The sequence below is a fragment of the Girardinichthys multiradiatus genome, chromosome 8 (assembly GCF_021462225.1).
Source record: "Girardinichthys multiradiatus isolate DD_20200921_A chromosome 8, DD_fGirMul_XY1, whole genome shotgun sequence".
In the NCBI taxonomy this organism is placed as follows: Eukaryota; Metazoa; Chordata; class Actinopteri; order Cyprinodontiformes; family Goodeidae; genus Girardinichthys; species Girardinichthys multiradiatus.
Window position 1 is genome coordinate 2,107,913 of NC_061801.1, and position 20,402 is coordinate 2,128,314.

Below are 20,402 nucleotides of genomic sequence, written 5' to 3' on the forward strand. Positions count from 1 at the left end.
ATATCTACTCACACAATGGCTTTCAAAAATCTGGCACTGTCTGCTTGTCAGAGTCAGTATATATCAGGGAAGACACAGGTGCTTGGCATTCCACAGATTGCACTACACTGCAGCAGCCACCAGGTGCATCTAATCTGCTGATTGCAGCCAGGGAGACAGGGTAGAGCAGACGTGCCAGAATCATAACAATGGGAGGGTTGAGAAAGTCACTGGATTGCAGTCATTACCAAACATCTTGAAGTATAGCATTCTAAACATTAAGAACACATTCATACCAAGATTCAATTCAATTCAGTTTTATATAGCGCCAATTCACAACACATGTGGTCTCAGGGCACTTGACAAAGTCGGGTACATACATTCCAATTAATCCTAACCCTTGAACAGTGCAGTCAGATTCAGTTATTTATTCAAATTGGATAAAAAGAGCAGAGACACACAAACAATACAGAAGCACTGATCCAGGAATACTTTCTATGGGAAGGAAAAGTAAATGTTAATGGATGTAGCTCCTTTAGTCGTTTCATCTAGAAAAAAAGAACAGATCAATTCTAAGCCAGTTTTCAAGGATAGAGTCTGAAAGAGAGCACATAGAGTTAGTTACAGTAAAAGCTCAGTCAATTGCTACATCTAGGAGAAAAATAGGGTGAAACACTAAAAGACAGGACAGAGTGGATCATCTGTAGAGGGTGAGCATTAAGTTGTTGCCAGCAGAAGCTTGGATGATGCCCCTCTGCATAAAGGTGTCACAGGTAGACACAGAGCCAGGCCAGGTGTAGCTTCTAGGAAAAGAAAAGAGAGAACAAAGTTAAAAGCTGAAATAACAGCAAATAATGCAAAATTGGAGAGTAGTGTGAGAATGTAGCGAAGAGGATGAAAGTGGTCAATATGTCCCCAGCAGCCTAAGCCTATAGCAGCATAACTACAGAGATAGTTTCAGTTTATTTATACAGGTTGTGATGGCCACACCTGCAGCCACACAGTCGGTAACCCTACACACAAACACTTTTTCGTTTTGAGTTTTTATATACACATTCACTGCAGCAAAAATACATGGGTTTCTGTTTATATTTTCATTTGACAATATTGAAATGCATTACTTCTAATTTTAGCACGCACATTTGGTTAACTTTTGTATATTTAATTTTGTCAAATATTTAACATTTTTTGTGTTTTCTTTGCTGGTGCTGTGGGGGAGTACCTTGAACAGAAGCAATGGACTCTGGCTGGCACACTCCAATTCCAGATTGACTGATTGGGTGATACCATCTGGAGTTCCACCACGGGGGAAGACCATGGAGTCTTTATTCTAATTTTTGCATAAGTTCTCTTTGTTTTTGTGATTTGCTTATTTTGTTTAGTTATTAGTCATTCAAGTACATTTTTAAGCTAACTGTGTTTAGTTATTTTTGTTAGTTAAATTTCTGTATATGTTTTCCTTCCCTCTTCCCTCAGTGTGTTAGTTTGGTCTGATCAGCCAGTTTTTAGGTCCCCTTTGTTTGTTGTGTAGGAGGTCAGTTTGTTTGTTTGAGCAGTTAATTTGAGATTTTGTTATGTTTAACCCTGATCTTTTTGTCTTGAGTTTAGCTTCTTTATTGGACCTCTTTTAAGGGCACTGTAACCGTTATTTGAATTTTGTTATTTTGGGGAAATGAAACCCATGTTCTTTGAAAATTATTACTGTGTCCTCATGCTTGACCGGCTCGGTCCCTCACACATGGTGTCAGGAATGGGATTTGCCAGTTGAGGACACAGTTTTTTTTGTTTTTGGCAGTTTTCTTAAGCCCAGTTTTTGTTTTGTTTTTTTGCTTTTTTGATTCTCCATGTTTTTCCCTTTTTGATCATGCACCGCGGAGCCAGGAAAAACAAACCAGAGACTCAACTAACAGAGGAACCATGTGCTGGAGACGAGGAAATGGAGGCTGGAGCTTCGACAATGGCAGCAGACACTGGGGGTGAAGATGATAAAGAACCAACACTGAGAGACCTGACTGGGATTTTGCAGGCGTTCATGGGCCAGCAGGAGGCACGGGAGGTAAAATTAAACCAAAAATGTGAGATACAGGAACAGCGGTTTAAAGCCTTAAAACATCAGTTTCAGCTACTACAAATGGAAGTGCAGGCCTGCACATCTCCACTCCCTGAACCCTCTTCAACTAATCCAGAAACACAGGAGGATGACTATGAAGTTGTTCAGTGGGCCCAGGTTATATCTGCACCAGTCAATATATCTTCAGGTCAGTCGTAATTTTCTCTTGAGCCAAAGTTGCAGAAATTGACAAGTGAAGATGATATTGAACATTTCCTTGTTACATTTGAAAGAATTGCAGCTGCCTGTAGATGGCCAAAAGCAGACTGGGTTTTTCGGCCTTTTCCTCTCCTTACGGGTAAGGCAAGAAGTGCCTATGTTCATATGGATGTTGATGAGACACTCAATTATGATAATGTGAAAACAGCAATTTTGAAGAAGTATGACATTAATCCAGAGACCTATAGACAAAGGATCTGTGAAATTCTCACAGATCAAGGAACTAATTTTATGTCTGTTTTATTGAAACAGGTATATAAACTATTGGGGATTAGAAGTGTGAGGACCACCCCATACCATCCCCAAACAGATGGGTTAACAGAGCGGTTTAACCAGACCCTGAAACAAATGCTTCGTCAGTTTGTGGATGAAACGGGCTCTGACTGGGATCAGTGGTTGCCCTACCTCCTTTTTGCTTATAGGGAAGTTCCCCAGGCCTCCAATGGGTTCTCACCTTTTGAACTCCTATATGGTTATGAGGTCAGGGGCCCTCTTACCCTGTTAAAGGAGATGTGGGAAGGGACCCAAGAAGGAGAGAAGCCAGTTAATGTAATTTCCTATGTCCTACAGATGAGGGAGAAACTGGAAAAAATGAGTGCATTAGCTCAAACACATATGGCAGTTGCACAAATGTCCCGAAAAAGCTTGGTATGATCGTTCAGCAAGGGAAAGAAGTTTTGAACCAGGTCAAAAGGTGCTGGTAATGTTGCCTACAAATGATAGTAAGCTTCTGGCAAAGTGGCAGGGTCCCTTTGAAGTGCAGAAGAAGTTAGGTCCAACAACCTACCAGGTTGCCGCCCCGGGGCTCCAACGATCTACCAGAGTGCTGCATGTAAATCTGCTTAAAGAGTGGGTCCCACGATCTGGGAAAGAAGCAGATGTCTTGTTCATCCGGCGTGTGGAAGAGGATGAAGAAACTGATGAATACTTGCCATCACAGTCTGCCTCCAACATGGATCTGAGCCACCTCACTGACGACCAATGCCATGTGGTAAAAACTTTCATAACCTCAGATGTATTCCAAGAATTTTCAGGTCGCACAAATTTGGTGGAACATAACATTGTCTTAAAAGAGAAGGCGCCAGTCAGACGCATGAGTTACAGGGTTCCTGAACGTCTTCAGGGAGCACTGAAGAAAGAAGTGGACCTCATGCTGTTCTTGGGAATTATTTGGCCCTCAAAAAGTGAGTGGTGCAATCCAGTTGTTCTAGTTCCCAAGAAAGATGGAACCATAAGGTTTTGTATTGATTTCAGGTATCTGAACTCTGTTTCAAAATTTGATTCATACCCTACACCACGAATGGATGAACTGATAGAGCGTTTGGGGAAAGCTAAATATTTATCCATCATTGACCTCTCTAAGGGTTATTGGCAGGTTGTTCTTGGTGAAGGCTCACAGGAGTTAACAGCTTTCTGCACATCCTGGGGGCTGTTTGAGTTCACTGTTCTGCCATTTGGTCTACATGGAGCCCCTGCCACTTTTCAAAGACTGATGGACCAGGTACTATATGGTCTTGCTGATTATGCCTGTGCATATCTTGATGACATTGTCATTTACAAAAATTTTCTTAGTATTTCTGTTTAAAATACTTAAACGCGGACTCCGCCGTCCTGGAAACACGGAATTTTCAGTATTACTTATTGATATTTTGAGGACTCCGCCGTCCTGGAAACACGGAATTTTCAGTATTACTTATTAATACTTTTTCAGGACTCCGCCGCCCTACTTTTATCTGTTAGGGCCTAGGATTCACAGGGTTTTTTTTCACGCAATGATCCCCAGTCATTCATCACACTTTTTAATCCACATTCAACTCACCACTTTGTCCTCTCCTCTCTCTCAGAGTCTACCAACCCGCTGGAATCATCAGGTGTGTTTAGAATCCGGCTCGAAGGACCAAATTAATGTCAGGTTTACACAACCTACAATACTTATAACATCACAAAAAGAAGAGAAAGACAACGAATTAGTTATTTCACTCACTGCGAGGAGAACGAACAGAGATGTTTTCAGTTACAATCTCCTACCGCTCTGAAAAACATCTGTCCGACCCTCTCTTTTTATTATCTTTTCGGGGGTCCTTAATTACAAAGAACGTTACTCTCTAAGGATGGGAAAAACAGCTGCATCGTATATAGGTCATAAACATCATTATCTTTTAACAACACACTTCCACAGTCTCCTCCAATCTTAGGATCAGTGTGTTGTCCATTCAGCACAATCAGTCTTCATCTTTTATGACCTCCTCAACTGCGGACTGCTTCCTTCTCAGCTCCATTTATGACCTTTGCCTGCAGACAAACTCATCACATCCTTTACTCACACAAACATCATGAAAGGTTATAAAAATCAAATAGTCAAGTTAAAGAATAGGAGAAAATATAAGATAAATCTATATTAAAATATTCCAACAGTTTCCTGACTCGTTCCTTCAAAACACCCCAAAGTGTCTCAATAATATTTAGATCTGGTGACTGTGCAGGCCATGGGAGATGTTCAACTTCACTTTCATGTTCATCAAACCAATCTTTCACCAGTTGCTGTGTGTTTTGGTGCATTGTCATCCTGATATACGGCACCGCCTTCAGGATACAATGTTTGAACCATTGGATGCACATGGTCCTCAAGAATGGTTCAGTAGTATCCTTGGCAGTGACGCGCCCATTTAGCACAAGTATTGGGCCAAGGGAATGCCATGATATGGCAGCCCAAACCATCACTGATACACCCCCATGCTTCACTCTGGGCATGCAACAGTCTGGGTGGCACGCTTCTTTGGGGCTTCTCCACACCGTAACTCTCCCGGATGTGAGGAAAACAGTAAAGGTGGACTCATTAGAGAACAATACATGTTTCACATTGTCCACAGCCCAAGATTTGCGCTCCTTGCACCATTGAAACCAACATTTGGCATTGGCATGAGTGACCAAAGTTTTGGCTATAGCAGCCCGGCCGTGTATATTGACCCTGTGGAGCTCTCGACGGACAGTTCTGGTGGAAACAGGAGAGTTGAGGTGCACATTTAATTCTGCCGTGATTTGGGCAGCCGTGGTTTTATGTTTTTTGGATACAATCCGGGTTAGCACCAGAACATCCCTTTCAGACAACTTCCTCTTGCGTCCACAGTTAATCCGGTTGGATGTGGTTCGTCCTTCTTGGTGGTATGCTGACATTACCCTGGATACCGTGGCTCTTGATACATCACAAAGACTTGCTGTCTTGGTCACAGATGCGCCAGCAACACGTGCACCAACAATTTGTCCTCTTTTGAACTCTGGTATGTCACCCATAATGTTGTGTGCATTTCAATATTTTGAGCAAAACTGTGCTCTTACCCTGCTAATTGAACCTTCACACTCTGGTCTTACTGGTGCAATGTGCAATCAATGAAGACTGGCTACCAGGCTGGTCCAATTTAGCCATGAAACCTCCCACAGTAAAATGACAGGTCTTTCAGTTTCATTGTCCAACCCCTGTATATATAGTGCTTATTTACAACGATGTCGTCTCAAGGCACCCCACAAAGGGTCCGGAACGGCACGGGTCACCGGGGAGGCCAGACCAAACCACCGAGTGCCAGAGCCCGGCCACCCCAGAACGGGCCACGTGTAGGGGCACTAAGTAAAATAATAAACTTATAAAGTTTGTCTATTTAGAGCCCACTGATGGCCATTGTTATATTAAAAACCACAAGGATCGGGATACCTCTCTCTGTCTGACTGATTATAACCATTGGAAAAGAGAAGGGGTCATACAGGTAGCAGAAATGGAAGGTGTGTTTGCACCTCAACCATAACTGAGCCGGTTTAGGCGAAACCTGACTCCCCCTTACTCCATCCAACAAGGAGGAAGAAAGGCAGAGGTAAAAAAAAAAGGAAGATAGCCTAAGCCACTCTAACTATAAGTTTTATCAAAAAGGAAGGTTTTAAGCCTAGCCTTAAAAGTAGACAGGGTGTCTGCCTCACGGACTAAAACTGGGAGCTGGTTCCACAAGAAAGGAGCCTGATAACTAAAGGATCTGCCTCCCATTCTACTTCTAGAGACTCTAGGAACCACCAGTAAACCTGCAGTCTGAGAACAAAGTGCTCTGTTAGGAACATATAGACCAATCAGATCTCTGATGTATGATGGAGCTAGATCATTAAGGGCTTTATATGTGAGGAGGAGAATTTTAAATTCTATTCTGGATTTAACAGGGAGCCAATGAAGGGAAGCTAAAATAGGAGAAATATGATCTATCTTTTTAATTTTCATCAGAACTCTTGCTGCAGCATTTTGAATCAGCTGAAGGCTTTAAACTGCATTTTGTGAACATCCTGATAGTAAAGAATTACAATAGTCCAGCCATGAGGTAACAAATGCATGGACTAGTTTTTCAGTGTCACTCCTGGACAGGATATTTCTAATTTTGGCAATGTTCCGGAGGTGAAAGAAGGAAATCCTAGAAACCTGTTTAATATGGGATTTAAATGACATGTCCTGGTCAAAAATAACACCAAGGTTTTTTACTTTATTACTGGAGGTCAATTTAATGCCATCCAGGTTAAGTGATTGACTAAGCAGTTTCTTTTTTAAAGACTTCGTTCCAAAGACAACAACTTCTGTCTTGTCTGAATTTAGAAGCAAAACATTTAAAGTTACCCAAGTTTTTATGTCTTCAAGACATGCTTGCAGTCTATCTAACTGGTTGGGCTCATCAGGATTTATGGATAAGTAAAGTTGAGTGTCATCAACGTAACTGTGAAAATGTATCCTATGCTGCCTGATAATTTGACCTATTGGAAGCATATATATATATATAGTAAAGAGAATTGGCCCAAGTACTGAACCTTGTGGTACTCCACAATTAACCCTGGAGTTTAAAGATGATTTATCATTTACATGAACAAACTGGAATCTGTCAGACAAGCAAGATTTAAACCAGCCTAGTGCTGTTCCCCTGATCCCTACAGCATATTCCAGCCTTTCTAAGAGAATATTGAGATCGACTGTATCAAATGCAGCACTGAGATCTAACAGAACAAGTACAGACACAAGTCCATTATCTGAGGCCATAAGAATATCATTAGTGACTTTCAGCAGAGCTGTTTCAGTGCTATGATGAGCTCTGAAGCCTGACTGAAACTCTTCAAACAGATCATTGCTGTATAAATGCTCACACATTTGATTAACAACTATTTTCCCAAGAATTTTACATCAGAATGGAAGATTGGATATGGGTCTGTAATTTTTCAAGTCATCTCGATCAAGCAAAGGTTTCTTAAATAAAGGTTTAATTACAGCTACCTTAAAAGCTTGTGGTACATATCCATTTACTAAGGATAGGTTAATCATACCTAAAATGGGTCTGGTAATCAGAGGGAACACTTCCTTAAATAATTTGGTTGGGATTGGGTCTAACATACAAGTTGAAGGTTTAGATGAAGCTAATATTTCTGATAACTCAGGAAGGTCCACAGGATCAAAACAGTCCAAACACAAATCAGGTTCTACAGTTATTTCCAATGTTGTCTCACTTGCTGAGGATGAAGTAATCATCTTCGGGAGTATGTGAAAGATTTTATTTTTAAGAGAATCAATTTTATTTAAGAAGAATCCCATAAAGTCATGACTGCTGAGAGCTAAGGGAATGGATGGCTCAACAGAGCTATGACTCTGTGTACGTTTAGCAACTGTACTAAAGAGAAACCTAGGATTATTCTTGTTCTCTTCTATTAATGATGAGAAATAAGCTGTTCTGGCTTGGCGAAGTGTCTTTTTACAGGTCCTTCTCAAAATATTAGCATATTGTGATAAAGTTCATTATTTTCCATAATGTCATGATGAAAATTTAACATTCATATATCTTAGATTCATTGCACACTAACTGAAATATTTCAGGTCTTTTATTGTCTTAATACGGATGATTTTGGCATACAGCTCATGAAAACCCAAAATTCCTATCTCACAAAATTAGCATATTTCATCCGACCAACAAAAGAAAAGTGTTTTTAATACAAAAAACGTCAACCTTCAAATAATCATGTACAGTTATGCACTCAATGCTTGGTCGGGAATCCTTTTGCAGAAATTACTGCTTCAATGCGGCGTGGCATGGAGGCAATCAGCCTGTGGCACTGCTGAGGTCTTATGGAGGCCCAGGATGCTTCGATAGCAGCCTTTAGCTCATCCAGAGTGTTGGGTCTTGAGTCTCTCAACGTTCTCTTCACAATATCCCACAGATTCTCTATGGGGTTCAGGTCAGGAGAGTTGGCAGGCCAATTGAGCACAGTGATACCATGGTAAGTAAACCATTTACCAGTGGTTTTGGCACTGTGAGCAGGTGCCAGGTCGTGCTGAAAAATGAAATCTTCATCTCCATAAAGCTTTTCAGCAGATGGAAGCATGAAGTGCTCCAAAATCTCCTGATAGCTAGCTGCATTGACCCTGCCCTTGATAAAACACAGTGGACCAACACCAGCAGCTGACACGGCACCCCAGACCATCACTGACTGTGGGTACTTGACACTGGACTTCTGGCATTTTGGCATTTCCTTCTCCCCAGTCTTCCTCCAGACTCTGGCACCTTGATTTCTGAATGACATGCAGAATTTGCTTTCATCCGAAAAAAGTACTTTGGACCAGTGAGCAACAGTCCAGTGCTGCTTCTCTGTAGCCCAGGTCAAACGCTTCTGCCGCTGTTTCTGGTTCAAAAGTGGCTTGACCTGGGGAATGCGGCACCTGTAGCCCATTTCCTGCACACGCCTGTGCACGGTGGCTCTGGATGTTTCTACTCCAGACTCAGTCCACTGCTTCCGCAGGTCCCCCAAGGTCTGGAATCGGCCCTTCTCAACAATCTTCCTCAGGGTCCGGTCACCTCTTCTCGTTGTGCAGCGTTTTCTGCCACACTTTTTCCTTCCCACAGACTTCCCACTGAGGTGCCTTGATACAGCACTCTGGGAACAGCCTATTCGTTCAGAAATGTCTTTCTGTGTCTTACCCTCTTGCTTGAGGGTGTCAATAGAGGCCTTCTGGACAGCAGTCAGGTCAGCAGTCTTACCCATGATTGGGGTTTTGAGTGATGAACCAGGCTGGGAGTTTTAAAGGCCTCAGGAATCTTTTGCAGGTGTTTAGAGTTAACTCGTTGATTCAGATGATTAGGTTCATAGCTCGTTTAGAGACCCTTTTAATGATATGCTAATTTTGTGAGATAGGAATTTTGGGTTTTCATGAGCTGTATGCCAAAATCATCCGTATTAAGACAATAAAAGACCTGAAATATTTCAGTTAGTGTGCAATGAATCTAAAATATATGAATGTTAAATTTTCATCATGACATTATGGAAAATAATGAACTTTATCACAATATACTAATATTTTGAGAAGGACCTGTATACAACAGTAGGCTATTTTTCCAGATTAAGTAGGAATCCTCTAGGTGTGTAGAGCGCCATTTTCTCTCCAATTTTATGACATTGTGCTTTAAAGTATGAAGATCTAAATTAAACCAAGGAGCCTGCCTCCTGTGAATAATTACCTTATTTTTCAAGGTGGCTGCATTGTCTAATGCATCACGCAATGATTAAGTAACACTATAAACAAGAGAATCAATTATTGCCCTCCACTGTGCTTTTCTGTGATAATGAGAAACTTAAAAGTGGAACAAATTCTTTAAAGGTTGTTACAGCATTGTCTGATAATGATCTACTATAATGAAATTTTCTTTCAGGTGTGGAGAACTCGGTAAAATTAAACTCAAAGGTTATTAAGAAATGGTCAGACAGGACAGGGTTATGAGAAAATATTATGTCTTTACACTCAATGCCATGTGTCAGCACAAGGTCCAGAGAATAAAGACAAAGGTGAGTAGGTTTGTTAATGTTTTGTGCAAAGCCAATTGAGTCTAAGATAGCATTAAATGCTATATTTAGGCTATCACTTTCAGTGTCAACATCAATCTTAAAATCCCCCACTATAAGATCTGTATGTGTAATGTTTAGCAAAACAGTAAAAGTTCCTCTGTTAAATTTTATGGATCACCATTGTACTATTGAAAAAAGGCTGAATAGGTGTGGCTAGTTTAGAAAACATTTTGACATGTTTAGTGAAAGGAATATGTTAGCATTACTTAGATTTGCAAAGTTGCCTCTGAAAAGACATATGGAATAATGTCTTTGCACAGATGAAACCAAAGTAGATATTTCTGACTATAATACTGTCATGACATGTTGTGGAGCTGAAAACATGCACAGACAGGAAGATACCAGTATATTGTTTAAGATTTTATGAACAACAAGGAGCAGAAAAAAACAAGTTATTACAGTTTCTTCTTTTATGGTGAGAAATCCGACTTTGAGGCTTGGCCATGCCCACACTCTTTGATGCAACAAAAAGATTTTTGATCAATTTTGATCCCCAATGCCTTGAGAGTACCCTGAGTAATTTTTATGTAAGTCAAAAACTGTAGGAGGAGTTCGCTCAGATACGACTTGCGTAAACGAAAGTACATGGTGGCTTTGATCCAAAATTTTCGACTTCCTGTGGGGTTTGTACCATGGTTCCAAGAGACTTGTTTGTAGGTCCTGAGCAGTTACATATTTCTATGTATCTGTGCCCTATTCTTTCCTTGTGTTTCCCCAGATAATTTTATAATCCTCAGTCAAAGCAGTGCTTGGGGATGATTTATTTATTCATTATTATTATTGATTTATTATAATTGATGCATTAAATGGTTCCAGCATAAATTTACTGAGTTTTGATGTGTACTAAATTTCATTGACAACTTTTCCATTTTGGCTTCATCTTTTTCTAAACAAATTTTTTTTTATTGTATTTGAATAAATTCCCAACCTGGTAAGACTGGATCACTTTTATTGCATTCTGATACTTAAAGCTATTGGCTGAAAAAGGGGGACCTTTTTTGTGCTTGATTGTATTTACCTGCTTTTTCTCAGTGTCATTGTATACGACTGGCTTTATTTATGTAACCTGTTATGGATCGAAATGAAATCTGCATCATGCTTTTAGATATAGCTTTACTATTCAAAGCTAAAACCAAAAAGGTATTTTCCATTTAAAGTACATCAAAACCCATCAGTTAAGATGTAATGTATTATTTCTGCATTTGGCTTTATAAATAATTGTGATGTTAATTTCTGGGATCCAAGTTGTGTTCGGATCATGGTTGATCATGGACGTCTGGGAATGTTGCATTACCTAAAATACAGTCAGCATCTAAAACAATGAAGATAGTTTGCTAGAACTTTACATTCTTTGTTGTGGTCTGTCGCAGGTCAGTACAAGAAACTTTGTTAGACTTTATTTGTGTTTTGCTGGAACACCGCTGAATGTACTTTGGCTGGAAACAACATATTCTTTCAAAGAACACAAACCAATACCATGCTCTTGATTTACACTAAAGGTTAATGTGAGTTTCCGTGCATAAAAAAATCAAACTAAAACTGCATCAACACATTTTAACACATTCTGACAACCCAACTTCACAATTTTACATTAAAAATGAACCTGTGCCCCGTTGTAGAAAATAAAACATTCACGATCACAGTTTCATAACTTACTAAGAGTTTGCTTGGATCCTCTAAAGATATTCATGATACAAGCTATATCAGTGTAACGTGATTAATCTGTTTAATGCAGCTCTTGCTTCAGAACATGTAGATCAGTTGAAATATCTGTTTCTATTCACAGACATAAACCTGAGGGAAGATTATACATTAAGAAGAAGAAATTGGAAAGATTTAAATAAGTGTTTCTCGTGAGGCTTAAAGCTATGTAACTTATTCTCAGAAAGAAAATATTAATCAGAGCAGACACATTCTTTAATACCTCAGAAAAAGTTAAGACATTTATCTTAAATTCAACAACTCTACAAAGCTTTTCCATCTGATCTTCACTCAAATCCTGCAGCAGAAATAATGAGCGCTGAAAGAGACACACAAAGCTGTGAAGATCAGCAGAGATTAAACAAACTAGGATTTAAGCTGCCACGGTGAAGTGCAGCAGCCGCTCTTTGACCATGAACTTGCTTCATTGTATGGTCACTGTACATACACTGTGTATAGAACATTTATTTAGAGCCATGGGCCTTTCTTCAGCTGAGTAAAGAGTCATTGTAACACCTGCTCCTGTTTGATCAGCTGAGAGTTATCACATTCTCATTTATGATGTTTAACAATTCTGGAGGACTCTTGTTTAATGTTTTTGTTTCAGTCAGGTGACACAATGCTACAAAGATTTCAAATTAGAAATTAATCTTTAAAATGCTTTTCCAACTTTTTAGCCCCCACTGCAGCACAGCTTGTACAATGGTTTATCCACGTCCTTAAGCTTTTTCTGTTCTTCTGCCTCACGGGCACAATACCTCCTAAAAACAAGCCAAGGCTCTTCTCCATACATACAGTGCTGTGAAAAGGTGTAATACCCCATACTGATTTTATTCTTTTTTAGTCTGACTTATACTGTATGTTTCAGATTATGAAAACATATTTTAATATCAGACAAAAATAACCTGGCTTCTGTGGGAGAGTTCCAAGGCAAAAGCACTGCTGACCAGAAAAAAAACACAAAGCCCTGTTCCTTCCATCCATCCATCCATCCATCCATCCATCCATCCATCCATCGTGATGGTCTGCGGTTGTTTACCTAATTCAGGACTTCACAACTGGCTGTAATTGACTGAAGCATGAATTCTGCTCTCTAAGACAAAATCATGAAGGAGAATGTTCAGCCAACCCTTTGTGACCTCAAGCTCAAGCTTACTTGAGTTATGGAGCAGGTTAATTATCCAAAGCACTCCACCAAGTCCATAGCCGAATGGGTAAAAAATCATAAATGTGGCCTAGTCCAACTCCAGACCTAGATCTGTTGTGGCATGACCTTAAGCAGGTTGTTCATGTTCGACAACCCTCCAATGTACTTGAAATATAACAATTCTGCAAAGAAGAGTGGATAAAATTTCCTTGGCTGAGATGCAAAAGACGTTTGATGGCAGTTGTTGCTAGCAAGGTTGCCGCAGCCAGTTATATGGTGTAGATGTATACCACTTTTTTATATAGGCCCAGGTAGCTCTTCTCTTTTAATAAATGAAATTATCATTTGAAAACATTTTGTGTTTAAAAACAGAACATTGAGCAAAGCAATGAGACGGGCATGAAATGGGCAGGCAAACAGTAGTGGACAGGCTTGGCATGACAAACAGTATTATGGAGCCAACGTAAGAATCCAGTGATGAGCAGTGAAAACCAGAGAGCATAAGTACAAAGACAGGGTGGAAAAATTATCAGATGAAATATGGAGCAGCTGGTAACAGGGGGAATGCAGGGCATCTAAAGGAGGGAGGCAAGCAGGAATATGGAGAAGTCCAGGGAAGTGACAAAAATATCTAAACAAGAATGAGCCATAAAACTAATAAAAAATGAATAAACTAAAATAACAGCAACTAAAGAACGTAAACAACAGGGAGGAAAGAGATCCAAAAATAAACTCAAAACTCAAACCTTAAAACAGGCAAATCATGACAGCTGTGTGAAACTTTTGAAGCAATTGATATAATTAACTAAAACATTTTTGTGCCATTTTTATTAACGGGGACATTTCATGCTTCCAATCCTTCCTTTTCACACTTAAATCATTCAGTTGTGGTCTATGTAATGTGGAACTGCAATGCTTTGGTTATTGTAGCTCCACATGCACCTCTTTTACCCCTGTTCTGAGGTGCAACTCATTTTGGTGTGGTCTCTTTAAGTGCTATTGAGGCGCTTTACACCCCAACCCCCTCAAGGTCAAAGAGCACTTCAGTTTAACATGTTTGGCCATTTTTGTAGTTTTAATTATCTAGCAGCGCAGAAACATGACAAAAATGGCAAAAACAATGTAAAACTGTTGATGTAATAATAATATTCAAAGCATGCAGTACTGTTCAAGGAGCTAAAAGCTGCACACAGCTGGATTATGGTCATAATTCATGTTGGTGTATATACAGGTCCTTCTCAAAATATTAGCATATTGTGATAAAGTTCATTATTTTCCATAATGTCATGATGAAAATTTAACATTCATATATTTTAGATTCATTGCACACTAACTGAAATATTTCAGGTCTTTTATTGTCTTAATACGGATGATTTTGGCATACAGCTCATGAAAACCCAAAATTCCTATCTCACAAAATTAGCATATCATTAAAAGGGTCTCTAAACGAGCTATGAACCTAATCATCTGAATCAACGAGTTAACTCTAAACACCTGCAAAAGATTCCTGAGGCCTTTAAAACTCCAAGCCTGGTTCATCACTCAAAACCCCAATCATGGGTAAGACTGCCGACCTGACAGCTGTCCAGAAGGCCACTATTGACACCCTCAAGCAAGAGGGTAAGACACAGAAAGAAATGTCTGAACGAATAGGCTGTTCCCAGAGTGCTGTATCAAGGCACCTCAGTGGGAAGTCTGTGGGAAGGAAAAAGTGTGGCAGAAAACACTGCACAACGAGAAGAGGTGACCGGACCCTGAGGAAGATTGTGGAGAAGGGCCAATTCCAGACCTTAGGGGACCTGCGGAAGCAGTGGACTGAGTGTGGAGTAGAAACATCCAGAGCCACCGTGCCCAGGTGTGTGCAGGAAATGGGCTACAGGTGCCGCATTCCCCAGACCTGGGCTACAGAGAAGCAACACTGGACTGTTGCTCAGTGGTCCAAAGTACTTTTTTCGGATGAAAGCAAATTCTGCATGTCATTCAGAAATCAAGGTGCCAGAGTCTGGAGGAAGACTGGGGAGAAGGAAATGCCAAAATGCCAGAAGTCCAGTGTCAAGTACCCACAGTCAGTGATGGTCCGGGGTGCCGTGTCAGCTGCTGGTGTTGGTCCACTGTGTTTTATCAAGGGCAGGGTCAATGCAGCTAGCTATCAGGAGATTTTGGAGCACTTCATGCTTCCATCTGCTGAAAAGCTTTATGGAGATGAAGATTTCCTTTTTCAGCACGACCTGGCACCTGCTCACAGTGCCAAAACCACTGGTAAATGGTTTACTGACCATGGTATCACTGTGCTCAATTGGCCTGCCAACTCTCCTGACCTGAACCCCATAGAGAATCTGTGGGATATTGTGAAGAGAACGTTGAGAGACTCAAGACCCAACACTCTGGATGAGCTAAAGGCCGCTATCGAAGCATCCTGGGCCTCCATAAGACCTCAGCAGTACCACAGGCTGATTGCCTCCATGCCACGCCGCATTGAAGCAGTAATTTCTGCCAAAGGATTCCCGACCAAGTATTGAGTGCATAACTGTACATGATTATTTGAAGGTTGACGTTTTTTGTATTAAAAACACTTTTCTTTTATTGGTTGGATGAAATATGCTAATTTTGTGAGATAGGAATTTTGGGTTTTTATGAGCTGTATGCCAAAATCATCCGTATTAAGACAATAAAAGACCTGAAATATTTCAGTTAGTGTGCAATGAATCTAAGATATGTGAATGTTAAATTTTCATCATGACATTATGGAAAATAATGAACTTTATCACAATATGCTAATATTTTGAGAAGGACCTGTATTTCCACTCCTGTAATCCATTGTCCCAGCATCATGCTATCGTGATTTGTGGCTCATTTCAGGTTTTTTTTTTTTTTGTCTCCCATGTAGCGTCCCGTGACGCTACATTCCCTCGCTTTGAGGTGAATGTATTTCCCTCGCTGTGATTGGAGCATAATGTTGGCTACGTGATCTTTGTAAAAGAACCCCGAGTACTATTGGTTTTGATGATTCGATAAATTAATCAGCTAGCCTAGTGGTTGGAGAGCAGGGGCATTTGATTCCTGGAGAGGCCACAAGTACCCTGGTTCAAATCACACAGCCTGCCACTCAGGGTCCCTAAGCAAGACCCTTAGCCCCTGAATGCTCCCCTGGATGCTACTCCCTAAGGGATGGGTTAAATGCTGAGGACAATTTCTTCATTGTGGGATCAAAAAAGTTTTGGGTTTTTTTGTACTTTTTTTTGTACAACTTTTATATTGTCTTTTACATCTTACTAGAAAAATGAGGAATCAACATTTTGGTGATGTATTGGGAGGGGCCTGTCCATTAAAAGCTCTTAAATTAAACACTAACATTTGAAAATAAGGTTTAAGCTTGCCAGTACTTAATACAGGAGACACAATTTAGTAAATCAGCTGACTTGTGTAACCCTGATTTATTAAAGGAGCAGTACAATTGAATTTTTAAAGCTACTTATCTTACCATCGGGGCTGATGTGCAAAATTCAATTAAGTTTCATTTATAGCGCCAATTCACCACACATGTCGTCTCAAGGCACTTCACAAAGGGTTTGGAATGGTCTTGGGTTGTTGGGGAGGTTAGATTAATCGGAGTGTTAGTTTGGCCATTTTTGAAAGGGCTATGTGTAGGGGTACCAAGGAAAATCTTATAATTTCTTTATCTAGAGCCCACTGGTGGCTCTAGATAAAGACCACAAGGATTGGGGCTACCTCTCTCTGTCAGACTGATTATAACCATTGGAAAAGAGAAGGAGTAGCAGAAATGGAGGGTGTGTTTGCACCTCAACCATAACTGAGCCAGTTTAGGCTAAACCTAACTCCCCCTTACTCCATCCAACAGGGAGGGAGGAATGCAGTGTTAAAATTGGAGAGTGTTTCCTGTTGCATTGTGTGAAAAGTTTAAAATGGGCTAAGTCAATTAAATCGAATCATACAGATTTCAAGTCAGGTTCATACATTCCAATTAATCCTAACCATCAAACACTGCAGTCAGATTCAGTCATTTATTCAAACTGGATAAATAGTCTTTCTATCTAAGGAAACCCAGCAGATTGCGTCAAGTCAGTGACTTGTAGCAGTCATTCCTCCTGGATGAGCATGTAGCAACAGTGGAAAGTCACTGGTGTTGACTTTGCAGCAATCCCTCATACTGAGCAGCATGTAGCGACAGTGGAGAGGAAAAACACCCTTTTAACAGGAAGAAACCTCCAGCAGAACCAGGCTCAGTGTGAGTGGCCATCTTCCACGACCAACTGGAGGTTTGGGAGAACAGAGCAGAGAAGGAAAAAGAACAAAGAAGCAGAACACAGAAGTACTGATCTAGGAGTACTTTCTATGGGATGGAAAAGTAAATGGTAATGAATGTAGCTCAGAGTATGAGAGACCTGCAGTCTGAGAACAAAGTGCTCTGTTAGGCTTCCTGTGTGGAAGGCGTGGTAAGGCACATTCGTCACTTCCTGTTTTTGCTGTTGCACTCGGTGGATTGTTTGGTGTGTGAAGGCTCCCTGGTTTGATCTGATTTCTCTCTACTGTGATATCTCTTACTTGTTCTAATACATAAGCACGTTAAAACACATACTTTCTGTTGCTGCATTTAACGTTTGGGACTCTGTGTCTTACACGGTTTTTCTAGTGGTGGTAAGGGGTCGCTAGCTTAGCATTAGCTTTAGCTCCACCATGGCTACCCGTTCTGTTGTTTCTCTCTCTGAGTCTCCTCCTCTCTGTGTCAGATGTTCAGTTACTCCTCTGCCTCCTTTAGTGATAATGGTACGTGTAATAAATGTAGCATTTTTGTAGCTTAGGCGAGGGTGTCGAAATTGGAGGCCCAGCTCCGCGCTGTTGAAAAACCAGCAGATAGCCGAGGCCCCTTTGCCAGCACGGAGCCACCAAGGGTAGCTCCCGGTAGCAGTTCTTCAGCAGAGCCCACGCAGCCCCGCTGTAGATCCCCGCCCACAGGTCACCACCAACTAGTCTGCGTTTCTAACAGATTTTCCCCGCTCAGTGACACACCCGCTGAGAAGCCAACCCTGGTAATTGGCAGCTCCATAGTCAGAAACGTGGCACTAGAGACACCAGGGATCATAGTCAAATGTCTGCCATGGGCCAGAACGGGCAACATCAAATCCTACCTGAAACTGCTGGCTAAGGATAAGCGTAAATGCGTAAATGCTGGCTGTCTAGGTGGTGTCCAGAAAACAATGTGGGCTACATTGACAATTGGCGATCATTTTCGGAAAACCTGTTCTGATCCGGAGAGACGGCATCCATCCCACTTTGGATGGAGAAGATCTTCTTTCTAGGAATATGGCCGGATTTATTAGTTCTCCAAAACTCTGACAACCCAGGGTTCAAACCGGGAAGCAGGGTCGTAGTTTAATACTCCTGTCTGCAGTGTCTGTACTGCTACCCACCCATTACCCTATTACGACAGTGTCTCGCCCACGGCCAAAATTGAATAGATTAAAAAACAATCTAAAAGGAGGAAATCAGGAAAATTTCATAAAAATAAACACAACTCAGACTAAAAAGAAATATAAAACAATGAAATGTGGCAATCCGATTGGTTTATTTTGCCTCACAGAAACCTGGCTGCAGCAAGAGGATTATGTTACTATAAATGAGTCAACTCCTACTAATTATTTAAATTTTTACATTCCTCGAAATACTGGGCGAGGAGGAGTAGCAACCATCTTTCAGTCTGATTTATTGACTAGTCTTCTGTGATTGTACCCGCAGCTCTCTCACCAGAGAAGAACTCATGAACATCAGGGCTACTACACCAGAGGAGTTATTTCCCACTTTTCTGCCTACTGCTCTGGAATGTTTGGACATTCTGGTCAAAGGTGCGCTCACCTTTGCTCACGCGGTGAAACGACGGAAGAGAGGGAAACGGGCTGGGGTGCTGGTACGTCTTCGCCAGCGTGGACTACGAACACCGTTACCTGGTATATTTCTCTCTAACGTGCGCTCACTTCCCAACAAAATTGAGGAACTACAACTGCTGTTGGGGGAAAAACAGGGACTTTTATTCATCTGCAGTTTTGTGCTTCACGGAGACGTGGCTGTGTGGATTAATACCGGACTCTGCGCTGCAGCTGGCAGGATTCCAGCTCTACAGAGCGGACAGAGACACAGAACTCTCCAGCAAAGCGAAAGGTGGAGGAATCTGTTTCTACCTCAACAGTGGTTGGTGCAATGACGTGACAGTGATTCAGCAGCACTGTTCTCCAGACCTAGAATCCTTCATCATAAACTATAAGCCTTTCTATTCCCCCCGTGAGTTCATCCTGGTCGGTGTTTACATCCCGCCGCAAGCTAACGTGCAGGTCGCACAGCGCGTGCTCGCCGACCAGATACCGAGTCTGGAGCGGACCAACCCGGACTCCTTAGTTATCATCGCTTATCATGCGACTTTAACAAAGGTAATCTCACCCACGAACTCCCCAAATATAGACAGTTTATAAAATGTCCGACCAGAGAGGACAACATTCTGGATCACTGTTACACCACCATCAGAGACGCTTATCACGCCGTCCCACATGATGCAAAGGGCCAATCCGACCACATCATGGTCCACCTGATTCCTACATACAGGCAGAAACTAAAGCTCTGCAAACCTGTTGTGAGGACGTCAAGGAAGTGGAGCAGTGAGGCTGTGGAGAATCTCCAGGCGTGTTTAGGCTGTACAGACTGGGATGTGTTCAGGACCACTACCAACATTCTGGACGAGTACACAGAGGCTGTGACTTCCTGCATCAGCTTCTGTGAGGACAGCTGTGTACCATCATGCACCAGGGTGAATTACAACAATGACAAACCATTGTTCACAGCCAAACTCAGAAGGTTAAGACTGGATAAGGAAGAGCCCTTCAAGAGTGGAGACAAATACATATACAGAGAGGCAAAGTACAAGTTTGGCAAGGCAGTGAAAGAGTACAAACGACTGTACTCTGAGAAGCTCCAAAACCAGTTCTCAGCCAACGACTCTGCATCTGTCTGGAAAGGGCTCAGGCAGATCACCAACAACAAGCCGAAAGCCCCCCACTCCATCAACGACCGACGCCTCGCCAACGAGCTGAACGAGTTCTACTGCCGCTTTGAAAGACAAAGGGACGGTCATGCAACCATCCCCCAAGACACCCCCTAACAGCTGCAGCCACAATTCACCACCCCCACCTCCCCAACCTCAAGAGGGGCCTGAGCAACTCCAACCCCCACCCTGAAGTTCCCCCCCATCAGCCCCCTACCCATGCCAGGGACAGCTCTTTCCATCCAGGAGAGAGACATCAACAAACTCTTCAGGAGACATAACCCCTGGAAAGCTGC

At 41.5% G+C, this 20,402-nt stretch overlaps 1 protein-coding gene across 1 annotated transcript in view; it reads left to right on the forward strand.

The window, feature by feature from the left end:
- The first annotated feature begins 1,628 nt into the window (after positions 1 to 1,628).
- The window catches only part of LOC124872988, a 31,356-nt gene continuing 12,582 nt past the window's right edge, over positions 1,629 to 20,402 (forward strand). Inside the window, exons 1-3 of the mRNA XM_047373443.1 lie at positions 1,629 to 2,237; positions 2,323 to 2,387; positions 2,561 to 2,788. Coding sequence (XP_047229399.1) covers positions 1,844 to 2,237; positions 2,323 to 2,387; positions 2,561 to 2,788 — 687 coding nt within the window. The 5' untranslated portion in view covers positions 1,629 to 1,843. The remainder of the gene's footprint in view (positions 2,238 to 2,322; positions 2,388 to 2,560; positions 2,789 to 20,402) is intronic.